We start from the raw sequence: 20,272 nt of genomic DNA, 5'->3' as shown, positions 1-20,272 counted from the left end.
ATGCATTGAGATGGAGTGTGTGCTCTTGCATATGCGTGTATATGCGTATACGATCCTTAAGATTGATGCACACAATCACACACACATACATACATACACACAAATCAACTTTATAGGACAAATCAAAGTGTTAATCCACTTGTTACTTGATGTTTGACTGTTTTGTGTCATTCATCATGGTTTGGTTTTAACATACATACATACATACACAGTCATACATACATACATAAATAAAATCAAATTTAGTCAGACGCTTGGCTTTTGGTGTCTAACATACATTCATACACACACACACACACACACACACACACACACACACACACACACACACACACACACACACACACACACACACACACACATACATGCATTAATTTGATATCATAGATGGATGAACAAGTTGATCCTATCGACACTGGAGGACTACAAGTTGTCTCCCACACAGTCCATCGGGGCATTCAATCGCATCACTCCAGACTCACGTCAGTCCACTATGTTTCAATTTTATCAATTTTTTATGCTGCTATCATGGTACAGTTCGGAATTCATTTAGTTTTTTTTTTAACAGAATTACTTGTTTCCTTTTGAGTTTACATGCCTGTTGTATACTTTGTAATACGTACCTGTTATATACAAATACACAGCTAAGCGGTTTTCAAAGCATCAACATCAAAAACAGCAGCAGCAGCAGTCAAGTAACAACATCAAAAACGACACCAAACACAACAATGCCAAAAATAACAACAGAAACTCAACCAAAAGTTTGCCAGACAGTGAAGAAGGTACACGTCATGTTGTTGTGCTATTATTTAGGGCGTCTCCATCATCTCGTCATCGTCTCCATCATCTCGTCATCATTTTATTATCGCGCTTTAATTTAACAATGCCATATCGTTTTGACATCATTAGAGCATTGTATAACAATTACATAGCATCTTCACATCACAATGACAACAGCTTAGCATGACATCACAGTTCACGTCACACACAACAACACAACAGACCTGACGAAGTTATGCAAGAAACTAAAAAAGGTGGACCTCGGATTGGATGGCAGAAGTGAACTGAGGAGGATTTCAACCATCCTGACTGCTTCCAAGTCGTTCAAAAAGGACAAGAACAATTTGAGACTGATCTCCCTTCAAAGAACATTAAAGGTATGACGGCTGGTTAACTGGCTGATTGGTTTGTAAGATTTGTTAGATTGACCTGGCTGGTTAGCCGGCTGATTGGTTGGCTGGTTGGTTAGTTAGATGATTGGTTGAGTTGGCTTTTTTTATGTTTGACTGTCGACTTCAGTTGATTCCGTCTGCATAAGTTGTGTCTTCATCTTGCCTGTTTGTTCATGTTTAGCGTGATGGCTGCACGTTTTCTCGGTGGTTTCGTCTCACTTCTTCTTAACTCGTGTTAAACACTCTTTTGCTAAATCTGCCTTTGCTTTTTCTAGTCTTTTTTTCTGGAACTCTCTACCTACTTCTCTGGCTACATCTCCATCACTTACGAAGTTCAGAGCTGATCTCAAGACCCATCTGTGTGCAAAATTCACTGAGGAGCGCTGTTGAACATCGTGGAAATAGCGCTTTACAAACTAATTGATCGATCGGTTGATTGATTGATTGATTGATTGATTGATTGATTGATCTTCCGTGTTAATCAGCTTACTGAATAATGTAAGTACTGTTGATGGGGCATGCTAGTGATGTTGACGCAATTTAATTTAATTACATAGAGAACTTTTATTTTTTTATTTTATTTGAATTTTATTTTATTAATTTATTCACTGTTAATTTAAATTCATTTAATTATTTGCATACATAAGATAATTTAACTGGTAAATATAAGAACCTGCATTGATTATGATGGTTAGAGTTTAACTTCGTGACTGGATCACACCTGTTGTAAAATCCGAAATGTGAATTTATTATTTTTTTTTAAATTCAACCTTCCAAATGAATTATTTGTTATAATAATGGAACGTCTTAATGGCGATAAGCCTAACAACGTCGTGCAAAATTAAAACCATAAACTTAATAAAAACTATAAATAAACGATTGCGGACACACACACGCACACAGACAAACCGCACACACACACACACACACACACGAACAAACCACACACACACACACACACAAACAAACAAACCACACACAAACAGGATAAAGAGCAGCAGCTGTCAACATTGGATGAGTTGTTATCTCTAAATGTTGTCACAAGTTCAGACCTGCGTACATTCTGCCAGAAAAACTCTCAAAAACTTCAACACGCTGGCCTCTTGAATATTCATGACGATGGCGACGATGACAGTAAAGATGATGAAGATGATGGTGGCAATAAAACTAATGATGCTGATGCCAAAATATCAGTTTCCGATGATTATGCTGGGTAATTTTAAATGCATTCCATTAATAGAGCTTGTTTTAACCATCAATTTTTTTTACCAAATTCCTTTACTTCAGAAAGGTCATGAAAACTGATTTGTGAGCTCCAAATTGAAAGATTTAGACATCACTTGAATTTTTGTGTACATACCTACACATATAAGTAATGATTTATATCGTGTTTAAATGTTATTATTATTATCACAAGACAATCGGTTAGTGAATGTTTTTTCTTCTCCATGTATCAGTTGCTATGTTTCTCACGCCTCCCTTGATTAGCGGTTGTGTTGATTGCGTTTTCTCACTTGACAACCTCCTCTGATTATTTTGAAGAGAATCATTTCTATTTTTTTGCGATAATTTTTTATTTTAATATTCCGATTAGTGTTCTTGTATCGTTCTTGATTTATCTTTTTAATTTTTATTCCGAAGTGTGGGTATTATTGAGATTGCTGTGATGAAATTGATGACCTTCTTGCATATTTTTTTAACAAGCCTTGTGATTTTTATGCGTTATAATTTTTTCCAGCATATCAGTGATTTTAATAAAAAAATGACTTTGCATTTCAAGTGTACCTACGCATTTTGTTTTTGTCAATGATGATTATTAATGGCTAACCATTTCTACAGTTCAGTTTTTGCTTTGTTTTTATATGGACTATTTATGTATTCCCTTTTTATTGATATTTCGCCAAATATATATGCACGTTTACATCACGTGTTGTGAGGTCATCTTGATTTTCAACCAGTTTTTACAAGTGTTTGCTCACTCTTATGTAACAAATAAAAATTTCCACGGGTAGACGGAACTCCGTATTATGTAATTAATGGGCTTTATTATATTACGTCCAGTAGTGTTTTAAAGTCCGAAATGTTAGCATAAAATAATAATAAATAGATAATAAGATATTGTATTAAATTATTTGTTTTAACATTGCAATAAGTTTTTGTTTGGAGATCTCGCACCAAATCTTCAAAATCATTTTCCCCCATCCATCAATTAAAGAACTGCAGACCATATGAAACAACGTTGTTGCTGTGGTCTTTCTTAAACTTTGTCATTGCGCAAAGACCAGCGCGCCCATGCTATCCTGTATTTACATTAAACTACAAAGCTCTTCGCTACAAGTTCTCGACAAATTTTTTAAATACACTAATGATTACTCACGCTGCAAGCCGCCATGGCATGGTGCTCCGAATGTCTGGAATCCAAACTTTGGGTTAAGTCCATTCACTTCAGTCCAAAGATGTGGCGATCCCTTTCAAATGAGTTTTCGGTCTCCGAGAGCTAGAGGAATCAGCACTTTGGCTGACTCAGCGCGAATTTCATTAATCATGATTATCTTAATTATAATCATACATTTTATTATAACTTTTTGTAAAATCCCAGCAGCGTAGCGATTGAAGTGTAAGTATAAAATAAAACCAAAACACTAATGGCCTCAACCTTGAAACAAACACAATTACGTGCGTACGTACGTGTGTTATAGATTAATTTTATTTTTTAATAAAACCTTATATCAGACCCCACACATTCAACAGCCAAAACTTTGAAATTTGTACATATATATTTCAGAGTTAGACATACACACACATATCCAGATACAACATCATTGACCAATTAATTGATTGGTTAGTTGATCGATTAATTGATCGATTAATTGATTGATTGATTGATTGATTGATTGATTGATTGATTGATTGATTGATTGATTGATTGATTGATTGATCTAATGATATAACCTTAATGTTTATTTATCATACACAATTGTTTCATCATAACTCATAAAGTATTTCAATGCTTTCAGGGAAAAAAGATTTTTGTTTCAAACTTTCACCAGCACATTTGTCATTAAATTAATAACAGTTAATGTCGAAAAACTTAAAAATGTGACGTGACAGAGTCTTGGAGACGAATGTAATTTATCCTCCAAAAATCCAGACACAAGAAAGCTAAAATTTTCTAAATAGCAATTTCAGTTGAGAAAAAAGCAATAAATAAAACAGAGTGTGTGTGTGTTTGGATAAATAACATCACCTCAAAGGCACAAGGAAAAACTATGAATAACTCAAACAAGCCTTCGTGCCATGGTACATTTATTTTCTTTATAAACATCCCGACAAAAATGAAACATCAAAACAGCATGAGAATGTGCTCGTACAAAGGGCACTTTAGATTTGAATTCAACTCATTGACCAAAGTTCTCTTACACACAAATGCAAAACAAGAGTTCAGAGTTTATGTGCTTTTATTTATTATTTTTAATTCATTTAAATATTCATTAATTATGTAACAATATTAGACCACCAGGGTTTTTAACTTTGCGTTCCTCGTGGAATGTTGCTCTTAGTGAATAAAATGTTAGTTTGTGTTGTTTTATGCATGACCCTATTCAAGCATCTGCCATTGGTGCAATTCATTATGTCCCCTCTCCTTTTTTCATCTCTCTCTCTTTCTCTCTCTCTCTCTCTCTCTCTCCGTATATATTTCTCTCTCTTTTCTTTACATATGTGTATAAATATATATCTTATAAAAATAAATGTACAGAGACTGCACATATACTGCACAGAGCCGTATATATAACTGAGAATGGTGTCACCTTCAATATGAACACTAAATACATTAGCAGGCAGTGACAAGCTGGTTCAACGTTTCATTGCATCTGAAGTTAAGAAGTCGGTGAGCAGCCCTCGTACGTTATATCGGATCGTCAGGTAGGTCTGCAGTAGCCGAAGCAATTTATCTTTGCGAGAACAAAATCAACAACAAAAATTTCAAAATAAAACTCGATGATGGGAGAAAGAACGAACGAAGCTTACATAGTAAGTAATCTCTTTTTTTTCAACTTCAACATTTTTGCACAGATCTCTTGTTGATCGATTAGTTCACATTTAAGTTTTGGTTACGGATTGAAATATTGTTACAATATCATGCGCACTTATCTGAACGAGCCTGAAGAATTTGCGCCGTCAAATCACATTTTTTACAGAATCGCAACACACGAACAACGCAAACTACTTAGTCCTTACATTGTTACAATGATGGATCATTTTTTATTCCTCTGCAGGCAACAACGAAATCAGCAGAAGCCTCCCCCGTCGTTCCAGAGTCATGCACCAAACTCGTCTTCTCCGTCGAAGAATCAGTCGGTGCACTCGCTAAGGCGTTGAGGGCGTTTGAGGTTTGTGGGTGGCATGGCGTGTTGAAGGCTGGTGTTTGTTGTCGGGTAGAATGTTTGTGACGTTACTTCAACAGTTTATTTTCAATAATAACTATCATTGTTCTATTGTGTTAGTGTTTGTGTTGAATAAAAATATTTCATTGTTTTTTGCCAATTGTAATGTGTGGAGCCTTATATTGAATTGACTCTAGACGTATTGAATTGTATAATATATTTTCAATAACCAGCCCACCGACTACGTATGTACACACACACACACACACACACACACACACACACCACACACAAACACAAACAAACAAACAAACACACACACACAAACCAACCAATCAGAAATTCAACGTCAACTTGTTGCACATTGAATCGAGACCATCGAAGCAGAGTTTGAACAAGTACGACTTCTTCATCGACTGCGACAACTCACAAGGGGGTCTGGACGATGCCCTGAAAGAATTGAAAACCATCACTTCTGATGTTGATGTCCTGGCCAGAGTGGTCAAGCAGCCTGATGTTGGTCAGTCGGTTGTTTGTTGTCACTGGTCGCTCTATATTGCCGTTTTTTTGTTCATCTCTTGTTATTATTATTTTTTTGTTTATTCTGTTATTATTATTGTTGTTGCTGTTTTTTGAAGTTTTTATTAATTCTTTTTTATTACTAATGCGTTTTGTGATTCATTTGTGTAGTATTCAAAAAAAAATTAATTGTTATGGACATTTTTATTAACTCAGAACTTGATTGACCAAACAGTGCCCTGGTTCCCACACAAGATACAAGACCTGGATGTCTTCGCCAATCAAATCCTTTCTTACGGATCTGAACTGGATGCAGACCACCCTGTAAGCATTTTAAGCAGAGTGCCGGAGTCGGATATTTTTCACCCGGCTCGTGCTCTATGATTTTAATTATTTATAGATATCAGCATATTTTATTGTGTTCGTCTTTTAGTGCTTTGAAAGTGTTTTTTGTTTATCTAAAAAATATTTAGTTAATTACGCCACATTTATTTTCAAAAATCAAAGTTTCAAATTTGTTTTCTTTCCAGGGCTTCAAGGATCCAGTGTACAGAGCACGAAGGAAAGAGTTTGCAGACATCGCATACAACTATCGACAGTCAGTTGATTCACTTGATCAAATAATAATTTGGAAAAAAGTTATTTGCAATAATTTCGTGTTTTAATTTGGTATTCACGCAAATATCAACAATTTTATTAACTTTATTATTAATTTTTTTTTTATTATTTTTTTCATTATTACCGTCAGTGGTCAGCCGATTCCGAGAGTAGAATACACGAAAGAAGAAATAGAGACATGGTTCGTGCCTTATAGTATTGCTGACAATTTTGTTTGTTTGCTTTCTCCTTATTTTGTTGTTTTTTGTTTTGATTTTCTAAAGTTACGAAGTAAATATGTTTATTTCTTTTGATCATTTGACAAAATTTAACAAAACAAATTTATATTTTTACAAACATAACAAGCTTTAATTGTTTTTTTAGAGTTTTTGGTCAATTGGCTTTTAACAATCGTCAATTTTTTAACCACGCACGCATAAAATAGGGGCACAATATATAAGGAGCTGACGAAACTCTACCCCACACACGCCTGCCAGGAGTTCAACCACATATTCCCTCTCCTCATCGACAACTGTGGGTTCAGGGAGGACAATATACCCCAACTCGAAGATGTCTCAAACTTCCTCAAAGGTCAGTTGTTTCATCATTTTTGTGACTTTTCAAACAAATAAAAAATCAGTAAGACATTTTTTAATAATTTTTCAAACGTTAAAAATAATATAATTTCTTCTACAACAGATTGTACGGGATTTACATTGCGACCAGTTGCAGGTCTCCTGTCGTCCAGAGATTTCTTGGCAGGTCTGGCCTTCAGGGTCTTCCATTCAACGCAGTACATCAGACATCCATCTGTCCCCATGTACACACCTGAGCCGTTAGTATTTCAATGGAGATATTTTTTCTTCATGAAACCGAAGTCGTTACTTATTTTCAAATTAAACGTTTAATGATTATAAGCAAGCACATCATTGTTATTTGTAGAGACGTTTGTCACGAGTTGTTTGGTCACGTGCCCCTCTTTGCTGATGAAGGATTTGCTCAGTTCTCGCAAGAGATTGGACTCGCCAGTTTGGGAGCACCTGATGAGTACATCGCACAGCTGGCTACGGTTCATATTGTTTTTTTATTTTAAGCTCACGAATAGTATTGTTCGAAATTTAATCAAAGCAAAAGTTTTTCATTACAAATGTTTACAATTAAATTTAATTTAACATCCTCAGTGTTATTGGTTCACTGTCGAATTTGGACTGTGCAGACAGAATGGCCATTTGAAAGCTTACGGAGCTGGTCTGCTCTCCTCATTTGGAGAGTTGGAAGTAATTTTAAAATTTTCTCGCTTTACAATTTATTTTAATTTTTAAATTGTTTATGTAAATTGAAAAAGAAAAAATAAACAAGTTGAAAAGATAATATCGATGATATACGATTGATATATTTTTTGTATGAAACGATGAACTTAATTGACCACTGCAGTACTGCTTGTCTGGCAAACCTGAAATAAAAGCATTCGATCCTGACCAAACAGGTGTCCAAGAATACCCCATCACTAAGTTCCAGCCTGTCTATTTTACTACTGAAAGTTTTGCTGAAGCTAAAGCCAAGCTGAAGTAAGTTAAAAATCAAACTTTTGCGCGTTTTAAAATGTTGATGGTAAATAAGTTTTCACAATTACTTGAAAAGTTTGAAAGAGCGGAAACAAAATGTAGTTTTTGGGAATTTATTCAAATTTGTCAGCTAAAAATAAAAATAATTTTTTGAACTCTACGACAAATAGAGCCTTCGCTAAGAAGATCCCAAGGAAGTACACGGTGCGATACAACGCATACACCTCATCCATTGAGGCTCTGGACAACAGCAGGCAAATCGGAAACTTTGCGGCTAAAATTAAAAGTGATTTATCAATTCTTTATTTTTCAATATACAAATTTGGCAAAAACATTTCATAATAAATCATTGAACTCAAATGTTTCGTTCGTACAACAGCTGACGTTGAGACGCTGGAAGAAGCGCTGAAGAAAATAAGTCACAGGTAAGCGATGGAGTGGAGTGATTAACAAAAGAACAAAAGATGAAAGAGAAGAAACGACTCTAAACACATGTTCGAAACAAAAGCTAATGACATTAATTTTTATTTAATTAACAAATGTTGATGTTGGCATGTACAAGTTATTCTAATCTTTGAAGTTAATTTTATTAAAATAAGTTAACTTTCGTTTCAGTAACGTTTCTTCATCATCGTGACTATTTCATTCAATCAATTTTATGATGTTTCTTATTTCATTTATCAATACGGTAGAAGTTAATCCTTTAAATATAGCCGTTAAATTATTTTAAAGTTGTAATAAGCATCGAGATTTGTTAACTTAATCGGATGGAATGGAAAAATCAAAACGACCTAATGCTATCTGGTGACAGCAACGACAAAAACAAAGTGATAGAAAAAAAAATGAAACGCAAGCAGTCAGGCAGGAACCTAGCTAGGTAGGAGTGCGGTCAACCTCTTCCACATCAATGATATCTGCTGATGTGCACCACCATCGATCGCTGCTGGCAGAAACCTTTGCTGCAGAACTTGCAAACGTACGGTTTCCTTTCATAATGAGTGTACCTGGAAGTGCATTTACGTCCAAGTGATGCAAAACAATGTAGTAAACAATAAATCGAATTTTTCCGTCTGCCCGGTTATCTTATTATTTGATTCATTTTAAACATAATTTAAGCGAATTAATTATTTAAATGAATGTTTTAGTGACTTTACCCAACAGTGAAATATTTGGATTAGGCAACAATGGATAAAAAATAGAAAAATTGCAAACAAACTCGTGGTCGATTCTGTGATCTTTCCTTTTGAATCGCTTGCTGCAGAACCTGCAGGCGTAGGGCCTCTCATCTGTGTGGGCCCTCATATGAACCTTCAGGTTGTAGGACTTCGTGAAGGATTTGTAACACAATCCACATTTTATCAACTTTTTATCTTTATCCACATCGTCGATTGGATATCTCCATGTCAATCTCTTTGTGAAAGGATTCTTGAATGAAGTGTGTTCATCTATGTCCTCCTCTTTATGTTGCTCTTGTTCGACTTCGGGTTTACGCTGCTTTTGTTGTTGGTTGTTCGTGTGGTCTTGTTGTTGCTGTTGGTCTTTGCGTGGTTGTTGTTGTTGATTTTCCGTGTCCGTGAAGTGTTGTTGTTGACTGTCATCTTGTTTTTCATCACATTGTTGTTGTTGATTATTTGTGTGGTGTTGTCTGTCACCATTTTGGTATTGTGGTTCGACATCTGAAGATGTTTGTTGTTGAACTTCTTGTCTCTCGTGAATAGTCTGCTGATGTGGCGATGGACGCTGCTCATGTGGCAATAATTGTTGTTGTTCTCTTTTTTTATTTTTAAGTTTTGTTTGTTGTTTTTGTTGATGATGACAATTTTCTTGATCTCTATGTGAATAATGAGGATGATGTAATAACAATTCTTGTAACCTGTAATTATATTTTTCCTCCTGCTGACGTAAAAGGAACTGTTGATAAGGTGTCGTACTCTGAAGCTCTGGTAGTCGCTGTCGTTCATTCAGTACTAACGTGAGTTGTTGTGGCACTACAAGCGGTAGATTTCTTTGTTGGTTTCCGTGGTGGATGTTGCTATAGACGTTGTTGTACTGGTTGCTGTACATGTTGCTATACATGTTGCTATACATGTTGCTATACATGTCGCTGTTTCGTCTTGGGTGGGAAAATTTGTACGGGGTCACGCATAGGTTATGACTATCGAGAGAGGAGTTGACTAGAGCGTTCAAATTTTCAACTTTATAATTTTCATATTTTCCATTAGGTTCCAAAGGGCAGTTTCTATCTATTTGGCCCCCATTAAAACAATTGTTACTAGGGTATTTTGGTTTTCTTACTTTCAAATCATCTTTGAAGGTGGGAGGTGTTTGGTGGGAAGATGTATTTGTTATCCGGTTTAACTTTTCTAGCGTAGCAGCTTTTTTTTGCTCTTTGTGATCGTCAGTCTTACCAGTTGCATGTCGTTTGGGAGATTTGTTTGTGAAAGGTGCCATAGTTAGGTTATCGCCATTGTCAAAATCCTTGTTGTTATCTCTAGAACATTTCTTATCATCAACAAAATCTTGGTCAATATCATTTTTGTTACAATCCTCGTCATCGTCTTCATCATTGTTCATCATTTTTCCATCGGATTTAGTTAGCGCCGATTCAACAAGTTTTGAAAAATCGAATTTTTTGATGTGATTGGGCTTCATGGAACTGTTTACTGTTTTTATGTCTCTCAAATCGTTAGCATCATCACCAGCTATAATTTGTTTGTTAACAGCGTTGTTGTTATTAATAATGAGGTTCTTCTCAATTTTATTGTTGGTATTGTTGCTGCTGTTGTTAATGTTAATGATCAAGTTGTTGTTTATGTTCGAGCCGTTAATGATGTTAAAGTTGTTGCTGCTGCGATATGCATCGCTTGCGTGTGAAACGTTGTAGAACCCATTGCCGATGTTGACATTGCTGTGGAAGTTGTTGCCGTTGCTGCTGATGTTGCAGAAGATGTTGTGAATGTTGCTCGTGACGTTGTTGAAGTCATTGATGTTTGTGAAAAAGTTGTTGAAGTTTTGTTGAAAGAGATCTTTTATTGAAAAATTACTAATCTGATGATTTTGTTGAAATTTCATGCTTTTCTGAATGTCGCCAACATTTCTTGAATCACTGGAGAAACTTTTCAATTCTTCATTCAAATGGTTGTGTTTCGTAATTCCGATATTTTCATCGTGAAAGTTAGCAGGTTGCATGGTGGCAATGATACTTTTCACCATCTTGCTGATTGCCAATGAACCCAACAACCAACCAATGGATCAATTATTTATTAACAACTCGTCCAAACAATTATTTATTGATAATAAATTTAACGTTTCCAACGCAAATTTGAATTATTTGAATTATTATTTTTGAAGACTTATTTAAAAATTATACTACTATACTACTTATAAACAGTCTTTAAATATAATAAGTATATATATATATATATATATATATATATATATATATATATATATATATATATACATATATACATACATACAAACAAACATACATACATACATACATAGCATTATACTCACGTGTATGTATTTGCATACATAAAATCGTCATCCAATGAGAATGAGAGTTCATTTGGAAACCCACCAATCTAGTGATTGCATAATAAATAAATACATAAAGACATCATTACAATATATGAAATATAATATGAAAAGTCGTAATGGGACTTTTTCAAAAACTAACCTTTCATAGAATTAATAAAGAAACAAATTAAGCTGTTGTATCTCACACACGCGCGCGCACGCACACACCACACACATACATACATATACACACACACACTACACACACAGATTACCGCACACTTTTACAAACTCATACGTTCTACTGAAATTGTAATGCTGAATGTTAACAAAAATTATTTGACATGAAAGAGTTCAGAACGAAAGAAAGCTGCAATGATATATGTGAATCTATGAAATTATATTTTTATTTCTCTGTTTTTTTCTTTTAAAAACTATATTAAGATGATTCAAATACGATGTTAAAATAAACTTCACTTGCGCATCTATCGAAAAATGCAAACGAAAAAATAAAAACAAATAAATAAAACAAATGAATCAAACAAATGAATCAAATTAGAAGCAGTGGTAACTTCAAAAAGAAAAAAGAACTGTTGCTGTTGAGTATTAATTTCTTGCAAACAGTTTTAATTAGTAGACAACGCTACGATAATTAGTTTTTATTTAAATTTAACATTGTTACATCTTCGACAAATGGTTTTGAACGTGAGGTCTTAAAACATTATTTTAAGAAAAATATGATATCAGTCAAATAATTTGAAATAGAAATTAATAAAATAGAATATTATTTTATAATTCATTTTTACATTTTCCGAAATTGTTTGAAACGAGCAAACAGGCAAATGAACAAATTATGAACAAACAAACAAACGAACGAACATAAGAACGAACATACGGACGAACAAATAAACAAAAATTTTATGAGAACTCAATAAAGAAGTCATCATCTGCAATGTGATGAGTGCAATGAGATGCAAATCAATACAAAACAACTTGAAGTTGGTGTCTGTTGTGGCCGGTGTGACTGTCGTCACTTCAGAATTGACGTTGCTGTGTAGTTGCTAGTTACTGCGGTTGTTGCAGTAGTAGCAGTTGTTGTTGTTTTTGTGGTGATTGCAATGTTAGTGGCTGTTGTGGTTGTTGCAATTGTTCTATCAATAGTTGTAATGTAATGTTTTCTGTTTAAGTTATTGCAATAGGTCCTTTGTTGTTTAGATTATTGTGGATGCTGCTATAGAATCAATTAAATTATGTGTTTGATGATCTGATTAAAGCGAGTAGAAATATTACGAAGACGAATGTGTCGTAATGAGCTTAATGATTGAATATACACATGAGGGGTTGTATTAATCGATCCGTTGGTTTTCTATTGCTGTTTAGCTGTCTTGTCCAAGTTTTAATTTAGCAATAGAGCAATAGTTGAATGCCAACACAAACTCATCAAATAAATTTATTAATACTACAAAACCAACACAAAACGAGCACCACTCAAACACTGAATCGAAACAATATCAATAACATAACAACACTAACAACACCAAAACATCAATAATAACACAACAAAAACAAAAACATCAATTGCAACATGACGACAACATATAAAACATCAATAACAACATGATAAAATCAATAACAACCCAACAACGACATTAACATTACAACAACACACCAACAAGTACGGCCTAAAAAGTAGAAAACTAACGGATCGATGAATACAACTTCTCACTGTGCACGCATTCTAACTAAACCAAGCATTCATTTGAATGTCGTAATCTTATTACATTGCGTGTACCGTAACATTCCACAATGCAATCAGATCATCAAACAACTCATCTTAATTAATTTCATTTGAAGGATTTAATAAAAGGAAGACTCAGGAATTTGATGCTACCCAAGAACTCCTAATACATTCTTCTCTGTCCTTTACTTTAATCTCTTTATTTAAATTAATTTTTTTTAAACAAATATCTTTTTTATTAAACGTCGTTTATAATAGTCATAACCGCAACAATGGTTAAATAGATGAACATTCAAACTTAACATAAAAACTAAATACAAAAGATAAAAATGCACACATCAAGACAGAAACACACACACACACACAAACAAACACACACACACACATATGCAAATGCAAACGGGACAAACATAAGTGATCGTAAAGAGAAATTTCAATAACATCTTCGGCGCGTCTCAAATTATTGAATTGCATTTTGTTTGATGTGTGTGTAACTTTATTATGTCTCGCTCTGTATGTGTTTGTTTATATCTGTGCATTTCTTTGTATGTGTGCTTGTTTGTGTGCGTCCATCTCTGCTTGGGTGTTTGTTTATGTGGAATGATAATGAGAATAGTTAAAATAATAGAGAAGTTAATGGCTCTCCTAAAGATGTTGTATGCGTTACGCTACGTTATAAATTATATATTAACATATGATTTCTGTTGCGTTTCTTTTGTGTGTATGTGTGCGTGTTTCTTTTGTATGTGCGTGTGTGTTTCTTTTCTATGTGTGTGTGTCCCAAGTCGAGCTAAGCTGATGTCGTTAACACATGTTGGCGTTTTAAAATCTGTAAAAATATTATTAAACTAAATTATTTTTTGGTGTTGTGGTTTGCCGAAAGTAACAATTTAATGTTTTTTTTGAAAAGTTAATATTTTTAATTAAATCATTAATTTATTCTTAATTATTAATTTAATTACAAATAAGCGGGTCAGCAAAAATAGAAAAATAGAATAAAAAATAGAATAACACACATTTGTAATTTTCTCCGCTGTGTTGAAATTTCTCTGAAATGACCGAATTAGCTTGTGAGTTTTATTTAATTGCATCTTTTTAAATGTGTTTAACAACAACAACAACAACAAAACAAAAACCTTGAAACAATCAGTAGAATAAAAAACAACATTAGATCAGAAAACAACGCAAACAACAACAGCAACCACAACGTTAAAAACAACAACCATTAAGATAGACCAAAGACATGTGTTTCTTTGAAGGCCGGCCCAACAACAGCGGAAACAATTGCAAAAGAATCGAACGGCCGGTCAACCTTAACAAATTGCCGACATTAAATTTCAATAATTCAAATACACGTTGCTGCCGTTGTTCTTGCTGATGATATTGTTGTAATTTTTGTTGTAGCGTTGTTGTTGTAGTAAGGTTAATGTGTTTTTGTTAATGTAATGCTGTTTCTCTACTGCTGTTGTATGTGCTGATGTCTTTATAAATTTGTTCATGCCTATAACTATTTTTTACAAAGTTCTGTTTTTACATTTATAAAACTTGTGTCGATTCTTTTAAAAATTAATTTTCGAGTAGCTGATTAGATAAAATACATAAATCAATTAACTAGAAAAAATTTATTCATTTATTATTTTTATTCGAAAAGTTAGAGAAATTAAAAAACTACGCGTCAAGTTAACAATTATAATGCATTTTAAAATCGTGTTAGGCTAAGTCGGACAATTTAAGGCGATAAAACAATGTTAGTAAGTTAAATAAAATCCTGGTTTCGCTCCTTTTTTCTGATACTCACAGTGGTCGGCACCTTCATTCTGATCATCTACTTTTTCTTTTGAAATTAATTTAAAATTGACAATAATAATGAAAATAGCCAACTGAACTTTAAAATAATAAAGAAAACCTCATAGTCTTTCAACGTATTTAACATTTTTTGCAACTCTCCTTTTTTAGGCTTTTCTGAAATTTAAAAATCTTCTATAAATAACTCAAAATTAAAACAATAACAGAACCTCCAAGGAGCGAAACTAATCAATATAAGAATGAAGGCGTAAACAAAGCACACACGTTTGATTCCAGCATGGCCATTGTTTGGGTCAACCCACGGTACTCCATCAGGCCACTCCTGCGGTTTATACCTCCAACTCAAGTTTACTATTGGTCAAGAATAATACAAATTAGAAAACATTTAAAAATTGTAAATATGAAATATGATTAGGACCACTGAAAAAATAGAATGTGTGACCATGGTACCAGAAATACTTGTTATTACTTCTCTATATTGTTAGAAAAACAAAGATTTGTGAAAAAAAATGTTAGAACTCATAAAATAAAAACACAGTTCATTACAATAATAGTTACATAATGATTCAAACGAATTATGCACAAGAAAACAAATCAACTAACATTTTCTGGCCAATCTTACTATTTCGCGTCTCAAGTATTGAACAGTCTTTTCTCGAACATTAACTATAAAAATTCATAACTATCATTTCATATAAAATTCAACAAAAATGTTTCAACATTTAACAATATTGTTATTAATTTATATATAAATAAATATATATATATATAAATTAAGTATATCACATGAAATGCAGCTCACCACCACGACGAAAAATTTAAGATTATGAATCGGCATAGAGACTTTTGAAGCATTTTTACCCCACAGGTCAAAATTAATGCAAAGGGCAGCAAAAATAACTTTACCAGGAATTTTAATATTGCAAGTACAATTTCACTGTACACGCTACACAGTGGCGGATCCAGGTCATCTAGTAAGAGGCGATTTTTAGGTATCATTAGCAACCTACAACTGCCGGCAAGAGGGGCAAGCCCACAAATAAAAAAACGTTTAAATTATTTTTCACTTTGAATATTAATCTATGTGACTAAGACATTACGTTATATGCGTCGCAATCGTATCAGCAACGGCAAAGACGGTGCAAGGGTGCACGCGGTAGCACTCACCCCCGTATCATGTCAGTAAACTTAAATCTATTCTGTTCTATTAAAAAAATTCTTGCCAACTTTTGTAGGGGAGCAATGGCCCACATCGCCCCCCGCCTCGATCTGCCACTGTTACCTATCAAATTTCATTTCTTTAAAGTAAAATTTGTTTATTTAAGTAAGTTTTTCCATATTTCTTTTTGACTTCTTTTCTTTAGTAGGGGAAGCGATCGCCCCACATCAACCCCCCCCCCTATGGATCCGCCACTGACACTACCGTGAACAAGAGGAATGTTAACGTAGCGCATTTATAACAACACGTGAAAAAAATTTCTAAATAATAAAATGATTACAATTGACAAAAGAGCAAATTTTATTTGACGCCCAAACGTTGAAAGCCATGTTGACTATATTAAAGCCTGAGATTCGCGGTCAGTCCGAACGTTAGTGCAGACGCGGTTACTAGGTTAATCATGACTCATTGTTAAAAGACCTAGATAGAGTGTATAGTAAATGGCGAATAACAGAATAAATAAAACACGAAATACAAAAATTATGAACGTAAACTAAGAGATGTTTTAACTCGCGAAAGCCACGAACGGAAGGTGATGAATCCGTTTTTCGGTCAAAGTTTTGATTTAGAATTACTATGCTAAAATTCAACGAATATGTTGGCCACTCTTCTAAAATATTAGAAAAAAGTTTTTGCCCTTAAAATTCGGCGCCCATGGGTGTACTTGTAGCCATATATTATTTGGTAACACGTATTTCAATTTTTTTGGTAAAATGCAAAATTGAGTTTAAACCAAAACTCAAAAATGTTGAAATCAAGAACGAGAATATAACAATATGACATAACACGAGGACAGTATAAAACGGTGCAAACTACATAACCACAAAAATCACCATCACGACTCTGCTTGCAAGACCCAGATCCATCAGCGTCCATCTCGTCCGTTGGTCTTTTCTTAGTAGCTTTTCAAGAATGCGAATAAACAATGGTTACAATTATCACCAACATCATCGTCATTATCATCAACATTCAACCGTATTCATGAGTAATTAAGATTTACCTCATTACTCAGGTCCTTATAAACGAGTTTCTCCGCTAAATCATTTTATTCAATTATAAACAAATTAAACAATAATATATTATATATTTCAATTTGAATGCACTCTTGAGATTTGTTGTTTATATTCTTACAAAGTTATGTATTCAAGTGATTGACATAATAATTGACGTTGTAGCTGCTTCCAAAACTGACCAAACTAAAAACTGAAATTATGTAGTCTAGGGCACGGGAACAATTAAGTCAGTCAATTTAAGTCAAATAAATCGTTCGGAGCCTAAACACCAGGAACAAAAATGAATGAATGGGCCAATTAATGAAGCCACCAAAACCAAGCTTAGGTTAAAGCAAGAATGTCGACTTAACAATATCATACCTATCAGAAACTCTGTCCGTGAATATATGACAAACTTCGAAAATTTCACCAGCAGTGTTACATTACTTAACCAAAGCCATTTTTTAATATTAAAAATTCCTATAAATTACGTTACATTACAAATAAACAATAAACAAATTACTTAATTTTATAGGAGTGACTGCAGATTGGTTGTCAGATTCAGATTCCATCTGCTCCACAAATAATGGTCTATTAGCGGAACTAAAAAAAATGTAGCAAAAAAAACGTTGATTAAGTCAATTATCAATCGATTTCACTATCAATCAATCAATCAATTAATCAATCAATCAATCAGTCAGTCAGTCAGTCAGTCAGTCAGTCAGTCAGTCAGCCAGTCAGTCAGTCAGTCAGTCAGTCAGTCAGTCAGTCAGTCAGTCAGTCAGTCAGTCAGTCAGTCAATCAATCAATCAATCAATCAATCAATCAACCAGCCAATCAATCAATCAAGCAATCAATCAATGCATATATATATAGCACACATGAATTAATTCAGCCTTTCAAGTCCAACAAAACTAACCGGAACATTGGACCTGTGAAAAAATTAATATACATCAGTTCGCGCATTTTATATATAAAATCAATTTTCGTTTAGCGTCCAGAGACCCAGTTCTCCCGAGGTAGGACGATTTATTTTTATATATAATCAATTTTTATATGTAAAAGGTTAAGAAAAATAACATTTGTATTAAATAAAATAATGAAGTATATATTATTAACGGCTGTTAATAATGCAGATGTGTCCTTGACCTGCATGGTCTCCAAGCCATGATTCGCATTGTTTTCTTGCAAAAAGACGTGTTTTTGATTTTAGTAAATTTTTGTGATGAGTTTGTGAGATTAACACTGTTGTAAAAAATCAACTCAAACGTTTATGCAATTATGAAGTTAATGATAGACGAAAAAATTATTTATAATAAAAGTAAGCTTACCTTGATCAGATTGCAAATCTATCTCCTGAGAAATGTTTCCTAAAGGACAAAAAGGATGACAAGGTGATGGTTATGTGTGTATAACTCATTATGAATGTGTGATCATGATGATATGAAGTGAACGGTGGGCGGATGATGCAGCACCTCAACAGAAACTACTAAATTTTATCAACATTCTAATTTTATTGAAATTTAAAAAATTATTTAAATGCTTTGTTAGAGAAAACAGTTTCAACTACAATTAAAACATAATTGTATACCAATATCATCCAATCTGGGTCTATTATCTGGTCCATATAGAAAAACATCTTTCTTTAGAAGCCAAGAGATATCATTATGCCTCTCAGGACTCAAGGTTGAAAGTAAGAAGGCTATACTGCCATTATGACTATCATCTACCGAATTAACCATTTCCAGCTTATTTGAAAAAGATGGGATTTCAGAATGGGAAACTTCTAAATTTTGCTCTTCAGTGCCATTTTCACTAGATTCAGTGGCTAATTCTGTTTTATTAGTATTCCACTGATCATAACGTAAGTATCTCGTCCAATCTGCATCTTTTTCTGATGATTCTTGGCTGTCATATGGTTTAATTTTAATAATATGATAAATATCCAACCTGATCAAAAAAATAAATGTTATTATCAAAACATTGCTAATATTTATTTTATCATCATATTTCAATATTTGTTTACTTAGTGATGTTTTTATTTGTTTAATAATGTTCATTTAATTTATTTTATCAATCAATCAATCAATCAATTAGCTTGCAAAGCGCTGTTTCCGCGATGTTCAACAGCGCTACTCAATGAATTTTGAAAACAGACTGGTCTTGAGATCCGCTCTAAACTTCGTAAGTGATGGAGATGTAGCCAGAGAAATAGGTAGAGAGTTCTAGAGAAAAAGGGCCAAAAAAACAAAAACAGATTTAGCAAGAGTGTTTAACAGGAGTTAAGAAGAAGCGAGAACAAGAAGACGATCGTTAACCGGGGCGTTTAGGTTCAATTCTAACAAAGTCTATATATATTTATCGATGTTTATGCTCCGAAAAACTTTGTCAAATATTTTAAATAACTGAACCATGTGAATTTTTATAGAATCTTTTCATATTTTTATTTAGTTAACATCATGGGTTGTTTCAAGTCATGTCATTCTCAAAATTTTTTTGAAAAAATATAAATATAATAACGTTGCTGGAACAATAATGAGCAGCACTCATTGTTCCACTTATTTAATTAAATTTTAAATATTGTTCAGCAGTTTATAAACTGAATAATTGAATAAAAATTTTAAAGTCAAAGTAAATACTTGTTTAACTTAATTAGGTCATTAAATTACAGTTTTAATAAATTTTAAGCATAACAAGTAAATCTGAGTAAAATTTTTTTCAAATTGAAATACGTGAGATTTCTCAATTTTCAAACTG

General features: G+C 33.4%; 5 protein-coding genes across 5 annotated transcripts in view; 3 read left to right on the top strand and 2 right to left on the bottom strand.

The window, feature by feature from the left end:
• Positions 1-391: 391 nt before the first annotated feature.
• Positions 392-3,606, top strand: HELRODRAFT_166198 (hypothetical protein; the record flags this gene model as incomplete). Its single annotated transcript, XM_009033193.1, has 6 exons — positions 392-482; positions 645-782; positions 1,003-1,157; positions 2,159-2,385; positions 2,460-2,463; positions 3,388-3,606. The coding sequence occupies 6 exons, from the start codon at positions 392-394 to the stop codon at positions 3,604-3,606; spliced, it is 834 nt and encodes a 277-aa protein (XP_009031441.1).
• Positions 3,607-5,068: 1,462 nt separating this feature from the next.
• On the top strand, positions 5,069-9,369 carry HELRODRAFT_108615 (hypothetical protein). The gene is made up of 13 exons (XM_009033192.1): positions 5,069-5,204; positions 5,450-5,563; positions 5,897-6,077; positions 6,312-6,400; positions 6,607-6,674; positions 6,825-6,875; positions 7,119-7,264; positions 7,373-7,508; positions 7,616-7,742; positions 7,855-7,950; positions 8,108-8,241; positions 8,409-8,524; positions 8,618-9,369. The coding sequence occupies exons 1-13, from the start codon at positions 5,172-5,174 to the stop codon at positions 8,665-8,667; spliced, it is 1,341 nt and encodes a 446-aa protein (XP_009031440.1). The 5' UTR covers positions 5,069-5,171; the 3' UTR covers positions 8,668-9,369.
• HELRODRAFT_166196 (hypothetical protein) lies at positions 9,367-11,451 on the bottom strand (the record flags this gene model as incomplete). The annotated part of the gene is made up of 1 exon (XM_009033191.1): positions 9,367-11,451. The coding sequence occupies one exon, from the start codon at positions 11,449-11,451 to the stop codon at positions 9,367-9,369; it is 2,085 nt and encodes a 694-aa protein (XP_009031439.1).
• A 4,130-nt stretch (positions 11,452-15,581) lies between these two features.
• HELRODRAFT_166195 (hypothetical protein) lies at positions 15,582-18,133 on the top strand (the record flags this gene model as incomplete). The annotated part of the gene is made up of 5 exons (XM_009033190.1): positions 15,582-15,650; positions 16,173-16,270; positions 16,540-16,628; positions 16,816-16,893; positions 18,051-18,133. 5 exons carry the CDS (start codon positions 15,582-15,584, stop codon positions 18,131-18,133), a joined length of 417 nt encoding a protein of 138 aa, XP_009031438.1.
• A 944-nt stretch (positions 18,134-19,077) lies between these two features.
• HELRODRAFT_189880 (hypothetical protein) overlaps positions 19,078-20,272 on the bottom strand; it is a 7,878-nt gene continuing 6,683 nt past the window's right edge. The window contains exon 6 of the mRNA XM_009033189.1: positions 19,078-19,465. The gene's annotated coding sequence lies outside the window, so the exon portion shown is untranslated. The remainder of the gene's footprint in view (positions 19,466-20,272) is intronic.

The sequence above is a fragment of the Helobdella robusta genome (genome assembly GCF_000326865.2).
Source record: "Helobdella robusta unplaced genomic scaffold HELROscaffold_9, whole genome shotgun sequence".
NCBI lineage: Eukaryota > Metazoa > Annelida > Clitellata > Rhynchobdellida > Glossiphoniidae > Helobdella > Helobdella robusta.
The sequence above is the reverse complement of the archived record's forward strand: the minus strand, read 5'-3'. Positions and strand labels throughout refer to the sequence as shown.